Source organism: Penicillium antarcticum (genome assembly GCF_028974205.1).
Source record: "Penicillium antarcticum strain IBT 31339 chromosome Unknown utg000009l_segment0_segment0, whole genome shotgun sequence".
Lineage (NCBI taxonomy): Eukaryota > Fungi > Ascomycota > Eurotiomycetes > Eurotiales > Aspergillaceae > Penicillium > Penicillium antarcticum.
The window spans coordinates 3,689,474-3,705,569 of record NW_026695307.1 but is presented as its reverse complement, the minus strand read 5'-3'; the positions used below and the strand labels follow the sequence as shown (position 1 = coordinate 3,705,569).

General features: G+C 49.5%; 4 protein-coding genes across 4 annotated transcripts; 3 read left to right on the top strand and 1 right to left on the bottom strand.

Moving 5' to 3' along the window:
• Positions 1-132: 132 nt before the first annotated feature.
• On the top strand, positions 133-5,336 carry N7508_009780 (DNA-directed RNA polymerase I core subunit RPA190; the record flags this gene model as incomplete). Its single annotated transcript, XM_058467843.1, has 4 exons — positions 133-317; positions 385-876; positions 933-3,666; positions 3,720-5,336. The coding sequence occupies 4 exons, from the start codon at positions 133-135 to the stop codon at positions 5,334-5,336; spliced, it is 5,028 nt and encodes a 1,675-aa protein (XP_058315689.1).
• Positions 5,337-6,041: 705 nt separating this feature from the next.
• On the bottom strand, positions 6,042-8,613 carry N7508_009779 (TFIIH/NER complex ATP-dependent 5'-3' DNA helicase subunit RAD3; the record flags this gene model as incomplete). Its single annotated transcript, XM_058467842.1, has 4 exons — positions 8,569-8,613; positions 8,056-8,512; positions 7,891-8,007; positions 6,042-7,835 (listed from the first exon to the last, which is right to left on the bottom strand). The coding sequence occupies exons 1-4, from the start codon at positions 8,583-8,585 to the stop codon at positions 6,042-6,044; spliced, it is 2,385 nt and encodes a 794-aa protein (XP_058315688.1). The 5' UTR covers positions 8,586-8,613.
• A 297-nt stretch (positions 8,614-8,910) lies between these two features.
• N7508_009778 (ubiquitin-protein ligase RKR1) lies at positions 8,911-14,095 on the top strand (the record flags this gene model as incomplete). The annotated part of the gene is made up of 7 exons (XM_058467841.1): positions 8,911-9,210; positions 9,266-11,385; positions 11,438-12,276; positions 12,326-12,739; positions 12,791-13,164; positions 13,217-13,516; positions 13,574-14,095. 7 exons carry the CDS (start codon positions 8,911-8,913, stop codon positions 14,093-14,095), a joined length of 4,869 nt encoding a protein of 1,622 aa, XP_058315687.1.
• A 738-nt stretch (positions 14,096-14,833) lies between these two features.
• On the top strand, positions 14,834-16,091 carry ppm1 (protein C-terminal leucine carboxyl O-methyltransferase ppm1; the record flags this gene model as incomplete). Its single annotated transcript, XM_058467840.1, has 2 exons — positions 14,834-15,128; positions 15,199-16,091. Coding segments are annotated over 2 exons (1,188 nt in total), but the record flags the coding sequence as incomplete, so codon positions are not given.
• Positions 16,092-16,096: the final 5 nt, after the last annotated feature.

The following is a 16,096-nucleotide window of genomic DNA, read 5'->3' as shown; positions in this document are numbered from 1 at the left end:
GCGGTGGACCAGGGCAAAAAAAGTTGCTCCTCCGGAAAAAAAGTTCGATCCAGAACTACACTTGGAGATAAATCCGAGCACTTTGATTTCGTGCGCCAGCGTTTTCTGTTGCTCCAGGAGCTGCAGGCTACCATGGCAAATTTTGCGCGACCGGTCGCCTCGACCATTAATGGGGTCGACTTCAATGTCTACTCCGAGCAAGAGATTAAAGCTCTCTCGGTGAAAAGAATTCACAATACTCCGACTTTGGATTCATTTAACAACCCTGTCCCTGGTGGCCTTCAGGACCCTGCTATGGGCGCATGGGGAGACCATGTGTAAGTATTTGCCATGTCTTGCTTTCAATCGACAATCCCTAACGAGAGATTTTTTCTTCATCTACAGATGTACCACATGTCGCCAGAACGCTTTTACCTGTACCGGACACCCCGGGCATATTGAGCTTCCAGTCCCGCTCTATAATGTTACCTTCTTCGACCACATTTACCGCCTTCTCCGAGCACAATGTGTGTACTGTCTTCGGCTGCAGATGGGCCGCAACCAGGTCAACATGTACACCTGCAAATTGCGCCTTCTTCAGTACGGATTGGTCGACGAGGTTGCTGTTGTTGATTCTATGGGATCCGCCAAGGGCTCCAAAAAGGCATCCAAGAGCAAGGAAGAGGAATCTGACGACGAAGAAGACGATGATGTCGACTACATGCGCAAGAGAACTGAGTTTGTCAGTCGGCGCATCCGGGAAGCCAAGACTGAGGGCAAGCTGGAGGGCTTGATGGCCGGTGGACAGAACCCTATCGCCGCGGAGGCCAGAAGAGAGTTGATTAAGACCTTCCTGAAGGATATCAACTCCTTCAACAAGTGTGCTAACTGCAGCGGGTACGTTATACGAAAAATCTTGATTTTTACCCGTACACCAGCTAACCTTATGGCAGCGTTTCCCCCTCGTATCGAAAGGATCGTTATAACAAGATCTTCCGAAAGCAACTACCCGAGAAGGCAAAGCTTGCAATGATCACCGGAGGATTCCAGGCACCAAACACTATGGTCCTTCTCGACCAGGAAAGGAAAACCGAAGCCAAGCAAAATGGTACTCGGATAAACGGCGCTGAGGCTCATGGAGCTGAGGAAGAAATTCTCCGTGGGGCGGCCGTTATGCAGGCGACAGAGAGCACCACGGGCCAGGAATTCATGTCTTCCTCTGAAGTTTATGGAGCTCTTCGTCTTCTTTTCACAAAAGATAGCGATGTCCTGCAGCTGGTTTACAACTCTCGGCCTGTGCCCAAGGGAGTCAAGGTCGTTTCGGCAGACATGTTTTTCATTAAGAACCTGATGGTACCGCCGAACAAGTACCGCCCTGCTGTTCAGCAGGGTGCTGGAACTGTCATGGAAGCCCAGCAGAACACTTCCTTCAACGCAATCCTTAAGGGCTGTGACACTATCAACCAGATCAGCAAGGAAATCCAGAACGAGGAAGAGAAGACTATGTCTCGGGCACGAAACTACAGTGATCTGCTCCAGGCTATTGTTCAGCTCCAAGATCAGGTCAACGGTCTCATTGACCGTGATCGTACCGCAGCCACTGGCGCAGCTGCCATGGCCCAACCTAACGGTATCAAGCAGATTCTTGAAAAGAAGGAAGGTCTGTTCCGAAAGAACATGATGGGTAAGCGTGTCAACTTTGCTGCTCGAAGTGTCATCTCGCCCGATCCCAACATCGAACCCAATGAAATTGGTGTTCCTCTTGTCTTCGCCAAGAAGTTGACTTTCCCCGAGCCCGTGACAAACCACAACTTCTGGGAACTGAAGGAAGCTGTCATCAACGGACCTGATAAATACCCCGGTGCTTCATCCATTGAGAATGAGAACGGACAGGTGATCAACCTCAAGTTCAAGAACCTAGAAGAGCGTACAGCACTTGCAAATCAGCTGCTCGCCCCGTCAAACTGGCGGATGAAGGGCTCGCGCAACAAGAAGGTCTACCGCCATCTTACTACCGGTGATTACGTTTTGATGAACCGCCAGCCCACCCTGCACAAGCCCTCTATCATGGGTCACAAGGCCCGTGTTCTTCCCAACGAGCGTGTCATTCGTATGCACTACGCCAACTGTAACACTTACAACGCCGATTTCGATGGTGACGAAATGAACATGCATTTCCCTCAAAACGAGCTTGCCCAAGCGGAAGCCAGGATGTTGGCTGATGCCGATCACCAATATCTTGTTGCCACCTCAGGCAAGCCGCTGAGAGGTTTGATTCAAGATCATATTTCCATGGGAACATGGCTCACTTGCCGTGACAGCTTCTACGACGAGGAGGATTACCACCAGCTGTTGTACAGTTGTTTGAGACCAGAGCACTCGCACATTGTCACTGACCGCATTCAATTGGTTGAGCCTGCTTTCCGGAAGCCCAAGTGCCTTTGGACCGGAAAGCAGATCATCACCACAATCCTCAAGAACATCCAGCCCCCTGGACGTGGAGGTCTTACCTTGAAAAGTAAGTCCTCGACTCCCAGTAACCGCTGGGGTACAAACAACGAGGAAGGAGATGTTCTCTTCCAGGACGGTGAGTTCCTGTGCGGTATCCTTGATAAGAAGCAGCTTGGTCCTACTGCCGGCGGTCTCATCGATGCTATCCATGAGGTCTATGGACACAGCATTGCTGGAAAGTTGATTGGTGTTCTTGGAAGATTGCTTACTCGCGTCTTGAACATGCGTGCCTTTACTTGTGGTATTGATGATCTTCGCTTGACCAAGGAAGGTGACCGTATCCGCAAGGAAAAGTTGAGCACTGCCGCAGACATGGGTCGCGAGATTGCTCTCAAGTATGTCACACTCGACCAGGCTCCTGGCGATCAGACTGCCGAGTTGAACAGACGATTGGAAGAGGTTCTTCGTGATGACGATAAGCAGAGTGGTCTGGATAGCGTTTCCAACGCCCGCTCTGCTCAGCTTTCCTCCGAAATTACCAAGTCTTGTTTGCCCGAAGGTCTCGCTAAGCCTTTCCCCTGGAACCAGATGCAGTCTATGACAATTTCTGGAGCTAAGGGATCTGGTGTCAACGCCAACCTTATTTCTTGTAACCTGGGTCAACAGGTTTTGGAAGGTCGTCGCGTACCGCTCATGATCAGTGGAAAGACCCTTCCATCTTTCAAGGCTTTTGAAACACACCCCATGGCTGGTGGTTACGTCTCTGGTCGTTTCTTGACTGGTATCAAGCCCCAGGAATACTACTTCCACGCTATGGCTGGTCGTGAGGGTCTGATTGATACCGCCGTCAAGACCTCCAGATCCGGTTACCTGCAGCGTTGCTTGATCAAGGGTATGGAAGGCCTGAAGGCTGAGTACGATTCCTCTGTTCGTGAAACCTCCGATGGCTCCATTGTTCAGTTCTTGTATGGAGAGGACGGTCTCGATATCACCAAGCAGGTGCATCTCAACGACTTCGACTTCCTCGCCCAGAACCACGTCTCTATTTCCAAGCAGGTCTCCGCCGATGACTTCCACTCCCTGGCTAAGGAAAACGTGACTACTTGGCAGAAAGATGCCATGAAGGCCGTTCGCAAGACCGGAAAGGTTGATGCTATGGATCCCGTCTTGTCTCACTTCCCCCCTGGAGGAAACTTGGGCAGTACCTCCGAGGCATTCTCCCAAGAGCTCAAGAAGGTAAGGACTTCTCTCACTCTATCAACTTGTGCATTGCTAACTAACTCAAACAGTACACTGATGCGAACAAAAACCAGCTCATCAAGGACAAGAAGAAGAACATCGATGGCAAGGTCTCCAAGAAGACCTTCGAAGCCTTGATGAACATGAAGTACATGAAGTCTATCATTGACCCTGGTGAAGCCGTCGGTATTATGGCCGGTCAGTCCGTTGGAGAGCCATCTACCCAGATGACATTGAACACTTTCCATTTGGCTGGTCACTCCGCAAAGAACGTGACGCTGGGTATTCCCCGTCTGCGTGAAATTGTTATGACTGCCAGTGCTAATATCATGACGCCTACGATGACCCTGCTCTTGAACGAGGAAATCTCCAAGGAGGATTCTGAGAGATTCGCCAAGGCCATCAGCAAGCTCAGTATCGCTGAGATTGTTGACAAGGTCCAAGTCAAGGAGCACATTGGCTCCGGCATTGGCCACTCCAAGGCTAAAATTTACGACATTGACATCACTTTCTTCCCATCTGAGGAGTACACCGAGGAATACGCCATCCAGACCAAGGATGTCCAGATGGCTCTTCTGACCAAGTTCATTCCTCGCCTGGTCCGACTCACCAAAATGGAGCTCAAGAAGCGTAACGAGGAGAAAAAGGGTACCAAGTCCTCGACTGCCCAGCCAGAGATTGGTGTCTCCGTCGGTAAAATCGCCGAGGCACCACGAGGAGGCGATGCCGAGGCCCAACCAGCTGATGATGATGATGAAGATGACGAGGATGACGCCAAGCGGGCCTCCGGTGCTCAGAACAGGAGTAACCAGATCTCATACGAAGCCCCTGACGATGATGAGAGGGATATCCAGAGACGCCAGGATAGCTCAGACGAGGAGGACGATGACGAAGTCGAGGCTAGCAAGCCTGCGAAGGCCCGTGACGTTAAGATGAAGGATGGTTCCTCATCTGACTCCGACTCCGATTCCGACTCCGAATCTGAAACCGAAGAGAACAAGGCTCACGAGGACGACATCGTCGGCAAGTTCGAGGAGATCACCAAGTTCAAGTTCGACCCTAAGAAGGGCAACAGCTGCACCATCCAATTGCAGTACGACATTGAGACCCCCAAGCTTCTGCTCCTTCCTCTGGTCGAGAAGGTTCTCCACCTTGCCGTCATTCAATCTATTCCCGGCATGGGCAACTGTGTCTTCGTTGAAGCCGACGTGAACAGCGGTGATCCTGCTAACGTCCTCACGGAGGGTGTCAACCTGCTCGCCATGCGCGACTACCAGGACATCATCAAGCCCCACTCGATGTACACCAACTCCATCCACGACATGCTTCACCTGTACGGTGTTGAGGCTGCGCGTGCCACTATCGTCCGCGAAATGGACGCCGTTTTCAAGGGTCACAGTATCTCCGTCGACAATCGTCACTTGAACCTGATTGGTGATGTGATGACGCAGTCTGGTGGCTTCAAGGCCTTCAGCCGTAACGGTCTAGTCAAGGATGCCTCGTCTGCCTTCGCGCGCGCAAGTTTCGAGACTACTGTCGGGGCCCTGAAGGATGTTGTGCTCGAGAGAGGTGTCGATAACCTCAAGAGCCCTAGTGCAAGAATTGTTGTTGGTCGTGTCGGTACCGTTGGTACTGGTTCCTTCGATATTCTTGCTCCTGTAGCATAGTCGCCTCTCTGACTGGACGGAGTTTGAAATGTGTATTGTCATCTTGTCTTTCCTCATGTGTATATTGTGTTTTTGCAAAGCTTTTTGGTTTCATTTTTTTTTTATGTTTGTTTCTGTCGCTTCATCTTTGATGTGTCGATGATCTGGAGTTTGTCTTCTTGCAGCGGAACCAAAAAGTGTCTGTCCCTGTTTATATTAGCATCTTATTTAGTCCAATAAATAGATCTTTTCGAAGTCATTTACCGCCCAGCTGACTCTCATTAGTATAAGCTCTTCGTGCTCTGTACTGGGGCCATGTTAGAACTGCTTTTATGAAGATCTGTCACTGTCCTCGCTAAAATATTCGCTGCAAAAATCCAAGTCTGGTATCAACAGGTATTATTATGGTGGCCCTGACAAATCCGTTAGTGATGAGATGAACCTTCTGATCTCTACCTAAAAAACTCATGGGAGTACGAGGCCACTCTTTACAATGTACTACTTACTACTTACTCAGTACTCACAACAGGCAGATTCAAGTACTCATTAGATGACTCAACTTTTAGAATGACTTCCAAATTTTTAGTTCAATTACAGGAGGCAGACAGTGCTGTCTCCAAACACCATCCATGCTAAATGGCATCCTTGCCAAATGATAACGCCCCAGATTTCATGCCCAAAGCACCACTATGTACGCCCGGTCCCAGCAAAAAGAACACGATTATTTTATTGCGCATCCATCATCATGAGGTCTTCGTCAATGTCATCATCGAACTCGTCCTCCACGATCCGAGATGCAGACGGAATGAGACCCTCCATGTGTCCGTTGTTAATTTCCTCTCTCATCATCCGCTCCTCCTCTGTTCTCCGCTTGGCCTCATGGCGTTCGATATCAGCCAAGCCCCAAGTAGAAATGCCTTCCTGATCCTTCGATTTGAAAGGCTGGGCCATAGTCCGCAAGAAGTTCTTAGCATTTGATACAGCCATATCTGTGCTGAGATTGGTTTCGCTGTCCAGCATTGCCTGGTTGATCCACTTAGGGAGTTGTGGGCGTTTTCTTTCGAACCGACGGTCTGCCAACACCATGACTCCGTAGTCATCCTTACCACGCAGGACACGACCCAGACACTGGGCGGCGTGTCGAATTGCGTCGAAAGACAAGAAGTCGTTCTCTCTGATGCGATAGTTCTCACGCAAGAACTCAAGACGAGCTTTCAGGATTCGAGACTCGGTGTATTGGAATGGAACACCGATACACAGTACTGCACGACCATAGTGATGGTCGAAATCGATACCTTCGGAAACCTTGCCTCGAGCGACACAGAACAATATCGCACCACGTCCGTTGCAACACGCTGTTCTATAGGTCTCCAAAGCAAGCGATGATTCTTGTGCATCGGGTGTTTCGACAAGAATCAACTTGTAGTTCCAGATCTGATCGAGAATGCCCATTCCCTGCCACATACTAATGATGGATTCCATATACAGATAAGAGGGGAAGAAGACCACAACGCCGTCAGGTGTAATGCGAGCAAACTCCGTGACCAGAGTTCCATAGTTTCGTACAACACCAGGATCGTTACGGATTCCAAAGGAAGAGGATACTTGTGCTTGATCTGAGCCTCGGGTGACGATCATAGGCAAAAATGATCGTCGCGCGAGTGTCATGCTGTAAGACTCCTGCATAACAGCAGTAAAGCCTAGCATCTTTGGGTACATTTCCAGGGGTGACAAAGTACCCGAGGTAATGATCACAGAGCTGAAGCGGTCGAATACCGGTTTGATAGCAATAGCGGCATCCAGACAGGTGAAATGTAGAATCGGGTTCGGTACAGTGGCTGCTTCGGACTCAAATGGTTCAAGGATGAGAACAAATCCTTTGTCGTACGTTGCGACAAGAGTTGCAAAGGTAGCTACTTCTTGCAGAGGCTGGTAATCTTCGATATTGACCAGCTCCAGTGTTCGCACAAGTGATGTTAAACGCTCAGCGCAGAATCTCAGGGGTTTTCGCTCAATATAGGTAAGGTCTTTCAGGTGAGTTAGAAATGAAGGGGGTGTTTCGGATATGGTATGGGTAACTTTCATCCGAGTCTTGAGGTATTCGATAAACCTCTTCAAGAAAGAGACGAAATGCTCAGCTCGGCGGATGTTCCCAGGAACAGCTTCCTTCAACAGGTCATCAGGCAGGACTGGGTTCGAGATGAACTGGTCTTCCTCGCGGGCTTGCTCTGCTTCTCGCAGTCCTTCCACTAATTTTGAATATTCATTTTTGAGTTTTTCCTCATCTGAGCTCTTCATTTCTTCGATCTTGCGTTCCAGATTGGTGGCGCCTCGGGTAGCTTTTCGTAGAGAGTCTTCACTCAAGTCTATACTGAGTGATTCGATGCAGACGTTATCGATGTTATGCGCCTCGTCGAAAACGACAATGCAATCTTTCGAAAGCTCTCGGGAGACTCGTTCAGCAATTTTGGGGTCCAGAAGATAGTGGTATGAATAGATGATGATGTTACACCACGGCATCTAGTGAAGCTTGTCAAATCTAAATGTCACGCGTGCTTTCGTTTCAATATCTTACCATACGACGAGCAGAGAAGTAAGGGCACTGCTTGTGTTCTTCTCCATATCTTGATAGTCCGTCGAGAGTGAAAACGCCGGGGGGTACGAGGTTATGCGGTTCGAGTAGGTCGAGGTTCTAGGCTAGTTAGATCGTCCAATGTGTTCTCGAGATCAGCAGACCTACCTCGTGATATACACAAAGGTCGACATCTTCTCCACGCTCTTTCTTCTCTTTCACGAATCCCGCGGTCAAGCTTCTGCACCGAGCGTCAACCACTGTACCGCTCTTCTCTCGCTTCACGGAAGGGTGAAGACAAAGGTTCTTTCGACTGGTCAGACCAAGCGCACGGAACTCCTCTTCGTGGCCCAGTTCCTTTGCGCGGTGTTCCATCAGCGCCTTCAACTCTGCCAGAGCTTTCTCGATCTCTGACATCGTTCGGGAGCAGTAGATGAGCTTGCGGTGCTCCGGATAATGCTGTTGGTAGGCGACGATCAACGACAGTAGTGAAACTGTCTTGCCGGTTCCTGAAGGCATTTCCAGTACACAGTGACCCCCTGCATCGAGGGTCTTCTTGAGATCGCACATGTAGGCATATTGTTCGGGATAAATGCGAGGATAAGGAAACAGCACCGGAAGATCACTATTGGAAACAGGAAGAGTCAGCTGAAAAGCAGAGTAGAAAGGATGAAAGCATACTCAATGAAAAACTTCATCTTGGCCGGGCTCCGATGCAGACCGCAGGAGAGCGAGAGACAAAAAGAAGAGCGCGAGCTCTCATCTTTCGTGCACCGACGCTTTTCCTGTTTGGGACAGCGATGACACCAGCTCACGTGACTGTTATCATGTCCCGCGAATTGTTGGAGATCGGGTGGACTTGCAGCTTCACACACACGATCAAAGACGATTTCAGCGTTCAGATCACTTAGTTGATCCTATCAGTCATTACTGCAGCCACTCATTTTTGCTGCAGTCCCTCCAATCCCTCGATTTCGACCTCGTCCCCCACTACTTCCTTATCCCGCTGACCTCATACCCCACATGAGCAAAAAGTTCAAATCTCAGGCCTCCAGCAGTCGCGCTGCTGCTAGTGCCTTTGGATCATTTGGAGGCTTCTCCAGTGGACTCTCCGGTCAAGGAAAAGAGCCGTCTGTGCTCACCTACATTGCAGCACCACCAGATCTTTCTCGCATTGCGGACCAACACCTGGTCATCGCATTCAAAAATTTGCTGAAAAAAGATGATATCACACGAACAAAAGCCTTAGAAGAGCTGAGGGATTACATCTCTAAAGTCGAAGGAAACAGCGGAACTCTAGACGACGGGTTCCTGGACGCCTGGGTATGTAGAGACTGCTTCATCTTTATACAGTTACTAATAAATCTTCTTGGTTCAGGTCAAAATCTACCCTCGTCTCTCGATTGATCTTTCGCGCCGAGTTCGACAAATCGCACACCCGATCCAAGGTACAATTTCTGGCCTTGTGGGAAAGCGCATTGTGCCCAATCTACCAAAAGTCATCGGAGCATGGCTTGCCGGAATTTACGATAATGATCGACCAGTCCAGCGAGCCGCCCTTGAATCATTTACCAAGGTCTTCTCATCGGAAGAAAAAAGGAACAATGTGTGGAAGATCTACCAAGGCTCCATTTTGGACTTTGTAGATGATGTCATTCTTCACCAAACAGCCCTGACGTTGAGTGATGAAAGGACAGTCAAGAGAGACGATGCTGAAGGCAAGTACGCCCGCGTTGTTGGGGCCGCAATTATGCTATTCAACCGGGTACTGGGGAATTCGACCAATGAAGATCTGCAAAAGAACCTCACAGAGATTGAGACTCTATTAGGAAGCAGGTCTCTTTGGTCTCTCTGTTACCACGATGACCCCTATGTTCGTCGATCTATTTATATTCTGCTTCGATCTGCTGTCTCTCGAGAACCTGGATGGCTTGACTGGAATACCCTGAGCTCAACAATCATTGGAAAATCGTTGTCCCTTCAGCAGATTGGATCGGGCTCCGAATTATCTGAGTCTCTTCTTCTGTTGACATCGTCAAGGCCTCAGGTGTGGACTGATGATTATACTGGAAAATCATCTGCTTCGAAAAGACTGCGCCAGTATATTCAGAAAGGATCCCAGGGTGGGCATGGCAACTACTGGTCGAATCTTGATCAATTGCTCCGAATCATTCCCCGGGAGGTACTGGCAGGTGCCGACAAGGCAACTGCTGATGAAGGAATTACATCCACCAGTGCGACTGCCCTGACAGAGGCTTTGCAGGAAGGCCTTAACTCTAGAGAAGAGCCTCGCCAAAATCTGGCCGTTGGATGGAAATCTTACATCCAGATCGGAACGTGGCTTGCAACTCTGATCCCCGAAGATCAAAGATCCGAATTTATTGAAAGGAGACTTTCTCCCCTCGTGATTAATTACGTGCAAGCCAACCCAGAATTGTCGCAGTGGTCTCTTCCTGCCCAATCAGCCGAAGGAACCTGCGTCGGCTATCTCTGCACCCTGGCTTCTACAAAACAGGAACAGGCATTGCAGTCATTGTGTGCGGCCCTTTCCGACGGTCTATTAGAAGCTGTGAGGCTATCATCACCAGAACAATCAAAGGATTTCCGCGCTTCGCAAGACTCAATATGCGCCCAATCAAAACGCCTATTGGCCTTGCAATCTGCCGTTCTCTCCCGGATTGCAGAAACCGAAGTCGAACCTCAAGTCTCGGAGGTTTTCGAAAAATCAAGTGCAGCCCTTCTTGAGGGTTGTCTGCAGGTTTTGCGCACCCGCAATGGAAAACCATATGGAGCTGCGGCTGTTGTGGAGGAGTGTGTTCGCAGTATGCCTTCTGTTGCCAAGAAGTCTTCAGATCTTCTCAAGTTTGTTCGAAAAGATGCACCAGAGCTTTTGGTCTCCCCATCTGCTGATCGCTTAATTGCGATCATTCTGGCATGTCGGGACTGGGACGGCTATGCGTCCAGTTTCGAGAACATTGTTGAGCAGGCGCTGGCTTTGGAGCCCGAGCAATCAAACGTCCATGTCCTTAAAAGCTTGCTCTCTTCTCTCGACTTTAATGAAGTTGATCACAAGGAAAAGCTCAACTCGCTCGTCGTGCGGGCTCTTGATAAGGCTTGCCGAGGTAGTCATGCCCATTGGCCTATCATCACTGCTGTTCTACAGAACAAGTCATCTCATGGTGAATTGATGGACCAAATATTCTTGTCTCTGGTTGACGCCATGTCTTCGCGTGATAGAATCTTTGATGCTTTGCATGGGCTTTCGCATATTGGGAAGACTGCTCCGTCATCGGTTCGAGAATTCCAGGCTGGACCTCGCGGTTCAAAATTAGCGGGCAAACTGCTCTTCCTTGCAGAATCCTCCGAGGAGGAAATATCAAGCGTAGCGGAGTCATTGTTGAAGTCCTTGAAGGCAGCTGCCGCTGGCGATACGAGTGCGAAGTCAAGCATTGAGATTCTTCAACATGGTTTCACTAATGTAAACGAAGAATCATTGTCGTGAGTGTTCCGTTCTTCAATCTTTATCACATAATGTACTAATTTGACGCAGGATCGAATCGCTTCTCGCTATAGCAGACGAGCTTCTGCCAACTCTGACAGCCGGAGGGGCCACTGGCACAATCAAGGATATCTTGCCCTCTCGTCGCACATGGGAGGAAGCATTGAGTCCTTTTCTCCAGCTTCCACCTCGCTCTTCTGCTACTGTCACGAGCCCTCTTGGTGGTATCGTCCATTTGGTTGAGCGAGAGCTATCAGACTCTTTCAAGGCCTTGTGGCTTACCATTCCCCGTGACTCGGATCATTGCTCTTCTGCGTTCCGTCTGGCAACCTTCACGATCAGTATCCTCTCAAACTCTGAGGTAGCGAAGCATCTTGAGCAAGAAGATCTGGAGACTTTGTTCCAATTTCTCCCCTTGGCTGTTCAACTAATTGATGATGACCTGAGCATCGAGAGTTCCAATGGTATCTCAGGTCTCGAGTTAGCTGATCAGCGCGAGGAATACATGGAAATTGTCTTCAGCGGAAGAAGGGTGATTGGCGGCTGGATTCGGGCGAACGAGCCACTTGCCTCTGCGCCAGATCTAACAGTTTCCTCTTTATTCACGAAGTTCTGGGAGACCAAGTTGGAAAAGCTCAAGGGCACATCACCCACGGACTGCCGGGTTGGCGAGGCCTTTGTGAAGATTATGACCGCAGTTGATTCATCGAAATCTTCAGATGATATTGCAAAGATTTGCAGAGAAGCCCGGACAGCAAATGCTATCCGTTCAGCATCCTGGTTTGCCGTATTGAGGGGTCCTATTCTTTCAAACCCAATTGGGAACCGGATTTGCAATGAGTTGGTCGCAGATTCTACTGGACTTAAGCACCAGGATGCTTCTCTGGGTGGTAAGTAAACATGAGTGAAACACCACAGACCTAAACTAACCGCCCATAGGTCTGCAAAAGCTTGCACTCCTCAATATCCTCCTTTCTGGGGAGGAGGAGGTCGTCTCCACCATTCCCACACAGCGACTTATTTTCCTGACCAAGCACTTAATCGAGTGTCTTCAATCTGAACCTGTGCCTCTTGGTCTGAAGGCCGAAGTTATTAAAACATTGTCCTTTGTTCTTCCGGCTCTGGGTGAAATTTATGGATCTCACTGGGAGGAAAGCATGGATATTTTGAGCACTGTGTTCCGGGAAACTAACGGAGGTGACGAGGCTTTACCACTGCTTGTTTCGTCGTTCAGGCTATTCTCGAAGTTGAAGTCCATCTCAGAAGGTGACAGCAATGATGATGCTCAGGACGCTTGGTCAGACCGAAAGACCAAGCTCTTTAATGATGTGGCGTCTACCATTGACAAATTTGGTAAGAATCATAAGGCTTCGTGGGTTACCAATGATTTTTAACCTGATATAGACTCGTCTACTACATTCCACCAGCCTCGTGACGTTGCCGTTGAACTACTGCGACGCCTGATTACTACCATTCCGATTGATAAACTGGAGGATGTTAGTGAAACCTTCCACCTTCTGACTGCACACAGCCGAGCAGTTCAGCGGACAGCTTACACGATTCTTCATCGCTACATCCCTCACTGCCAGGAGCATGTCTCTTTTGATGTCGCCTTATCAAAGACTGCAGTCAGTCTTCCTGATGAGCTAGTGTCTCTGCTGATGGAGCCACCAACAATGCAAATGGTTTCTTCTGGTTATGGAGACGACAAGATGTGGACCACAATGCGGTCATACCTATTGGCCTGGCAAGTGGTATATGACCACTTCTCGAACGCAGTATGTAATGCATCTTTACGATCGTTTGTGGACTTTTCTAACACCGTTTTAGTCGCTTCCCGTCCAGGAGTATTACACAGGGAACTTAAAGGAAAACAATGTTCTCATTCCCCTGCTGGAGTTCACATTCGATTTCCTTCAGAAGTCCCACGGAAAGATGATCGATGCGTCCAAGCTTGACATTCGGTCATTCGAGCCAGATCAATCCGAGTCCGCTGAGAAGGAAACACAATGGCTCTTGGTCCATCTCTACTACCAGTGCCTGAAATATTCGGCCAACATGACCAAGAACTGGTGGATCGACACCAAGAAGCGGATCAAGGGACCAGTGGAGTCGTGGACGGAGAAATACGTATGTTTGCTGGGTGACCATCATACACATCGCCCGATCACAGCTAACAATATCTAGATCTCCCCTCTCGTGGTCGAGGATGCCCTCAAGGGTGTTACCGACTGGATCGCAACCCAAGATCCAAATGAAGAGCGAGCTCTGGATGTGAAAATCTCAGCAAAGACAGGAGAAATCATCGCATCCATCCCCGTCGACGAAGAATCCCCTCCAGTCGCCATTTCCATCTCCCTCCCTCCCGCATACCCCCTCCAACCCGCCCTAGTCGTCGGTCGCAGCCGCGTACTCGTCGACGAGAAGAAGTGGAAGAGCTGGCTGCTCACGATCCAAGGCGTGATCATGTTCGCTAACGGCAACCTGGTCGATGGCCTGCTGGCCTTCCGACGGAACGTCCAGGGAGCCCTTAAGGGCCAGAGCGAGTGCGCGATCTGTTACTCTGTTATCTCGACGGATATGCAGACGCCCAACAAGCGATGTGCCACTTGCAAGAACACTTTCCACTCGGTTTGTTTGTTCCGCTGGTTCAAGAGCAGTAACCAGAGTACTTGTCCACTGTGCCGAAACAACTTTGTTTATGTATAAAAAGTGCTAGCGATAGATTGTTAGAGAATGCATTACTGTCGAATTGTCAGGCAGCTTTGATTGAGCGTATAGATTAGATGGTACTATCAGATACTCGGCGTGTTGGTTTCCTTTGGGGTATCTAGATGGGAGTCGCCATGTCATAAGACAAGTAGGTGGCTATATATTCCCATTGTAGCCGGTCTGAAGCCCGGTGGTGTTAAACACATATGGCGGGTAAGCCTGTATAATCCGACTCTAGCCTCCCATATATATATATCCCACACACTCCACGGATATAGCGAAACACGGTCATACCCAGAAGAAAGGACTACTGGGAATAAATTAAAGAACAGAAATTAAAAAACAAAAAATTACATGCTATCCAGTAGCTACCATGCCCGATAAACGTGGGACATAGGAAGTGCAACAAAAGAGAAGAAAAAAATTCCGGTGGGCCGGAGTCGAACCGGCGACATTCAGATTACAATGGTCAATTACAGTCTGACGCCATAAACCAACTAGACGACCGCCGGATGGTTGTTGAAAGCAGCTCTATTTTACTAACTATAATGATGTGTAGCGCACAGTCTAGCGTACATGTACATTCCATGCATAGCTACAGTGTTTTATGTACTTGAACAATTGACTTAAATCATTGAATCTTGTATGATTTGATACGAAGCTCACATTTAATAATGACAAGAATACTAACACCACCTATACCAATGACAGTAAGACTTAACGTATTGGGCAGTCATAGTCCCATACCAAACCCCACCACGCAAGTCCAAGCTCCAAGCTTCCTCCACTCTCATGGCCGCATCCCACATTCCAAACCTAAACTCACTACGGCGAGGCCGAGGTCGCGGTCGAGGCACAGGTCGCGCAGACTCAACCGCCCCAGGCAAAGACCGCGTCGTGCAAGGAACTGACAATGACGCAAGCGTGTCCCGCCTCAGCGCCGTCGAACTGGGATACCTAGACGACGCATATGCAACGGCATTGACACCCCTAGGGTCCACGACACGGCGGCTCCCAATTATCAACAGAGGTGAGACAGCCTACCCTTAGCTCCAGTTAAAATCGCAGAATGAACAACTGACTCGCATATCGCGCAATAGGAACCTACGTTCGCACGACAGCCATCGACCAGCTCGTAGCTCGCTTTCTCGGTCCATGCAAGCCAGAAGGGCAGTCACACAAGAAACAGATTATCTCGCTAGGTGCAGGCTCGGATACGCGCGTCTTCCGTCTTCTCTCGTCGCGACAAGCTCCCGACTTTGTCTACCATGAGATTGATTTCGCGGTTAACACCACCGCGAAGATTCGCACGATCCGCTCGGCGCCGATAATTCAGCGCGCGTTGGGAATTGGCTCGGAGAAGAATAGTAACAATTCGGTCACGGTGTCGGAGGCAGCAGATGCGCTTCATTCGCCTGTTTACCATCTCCATCCTGTTGATCTGCGATCACTAGCTAGGAGCAGTGATGCTGGCGCCATATTGCCGGGTGTGGATACGAGTTTGCCGACTCTTTTGATTTCGGAATGCTGCCTTATCTACCTGTCACCCCTTGAGGCAGAGGAGGTAGTTTCGTTCTTTACGAAACGTCTCTTTGATGCGGCAGATACACAGGCACAATCTCCGCTGGGGTTAGTTCTCTATGAGCCTATTCGCCCGAATGATTCATTTGGTCAAGTTATGGTCTCAAATCTCGCGGCGCGCGGTATCCAGCTTCAGACGTTGCATCGCTATGCGTCGCTCGAGGCGCAGCGGGGCCGGTTCCGAGAGCAGGGCTTTGGGAACGGCCAGGCGGCGGCTGATATTGAGTTCATCTGGAAACAGTGGATCAGCGAAGAGGAGAAGGAGAGGGTTGCGGGCTTGGAGATGCTGGATGAGATAGAGGAGTGGCAGCTTCTCGCAAGGCATTACTGTATTGCCTGGGGCTGGAGAGATCGTGATGATATTGCGGCTTTCGCTGAGTGGAAGGATTTAGAGGCTCAGCAAGGCGAGTAGTCTCG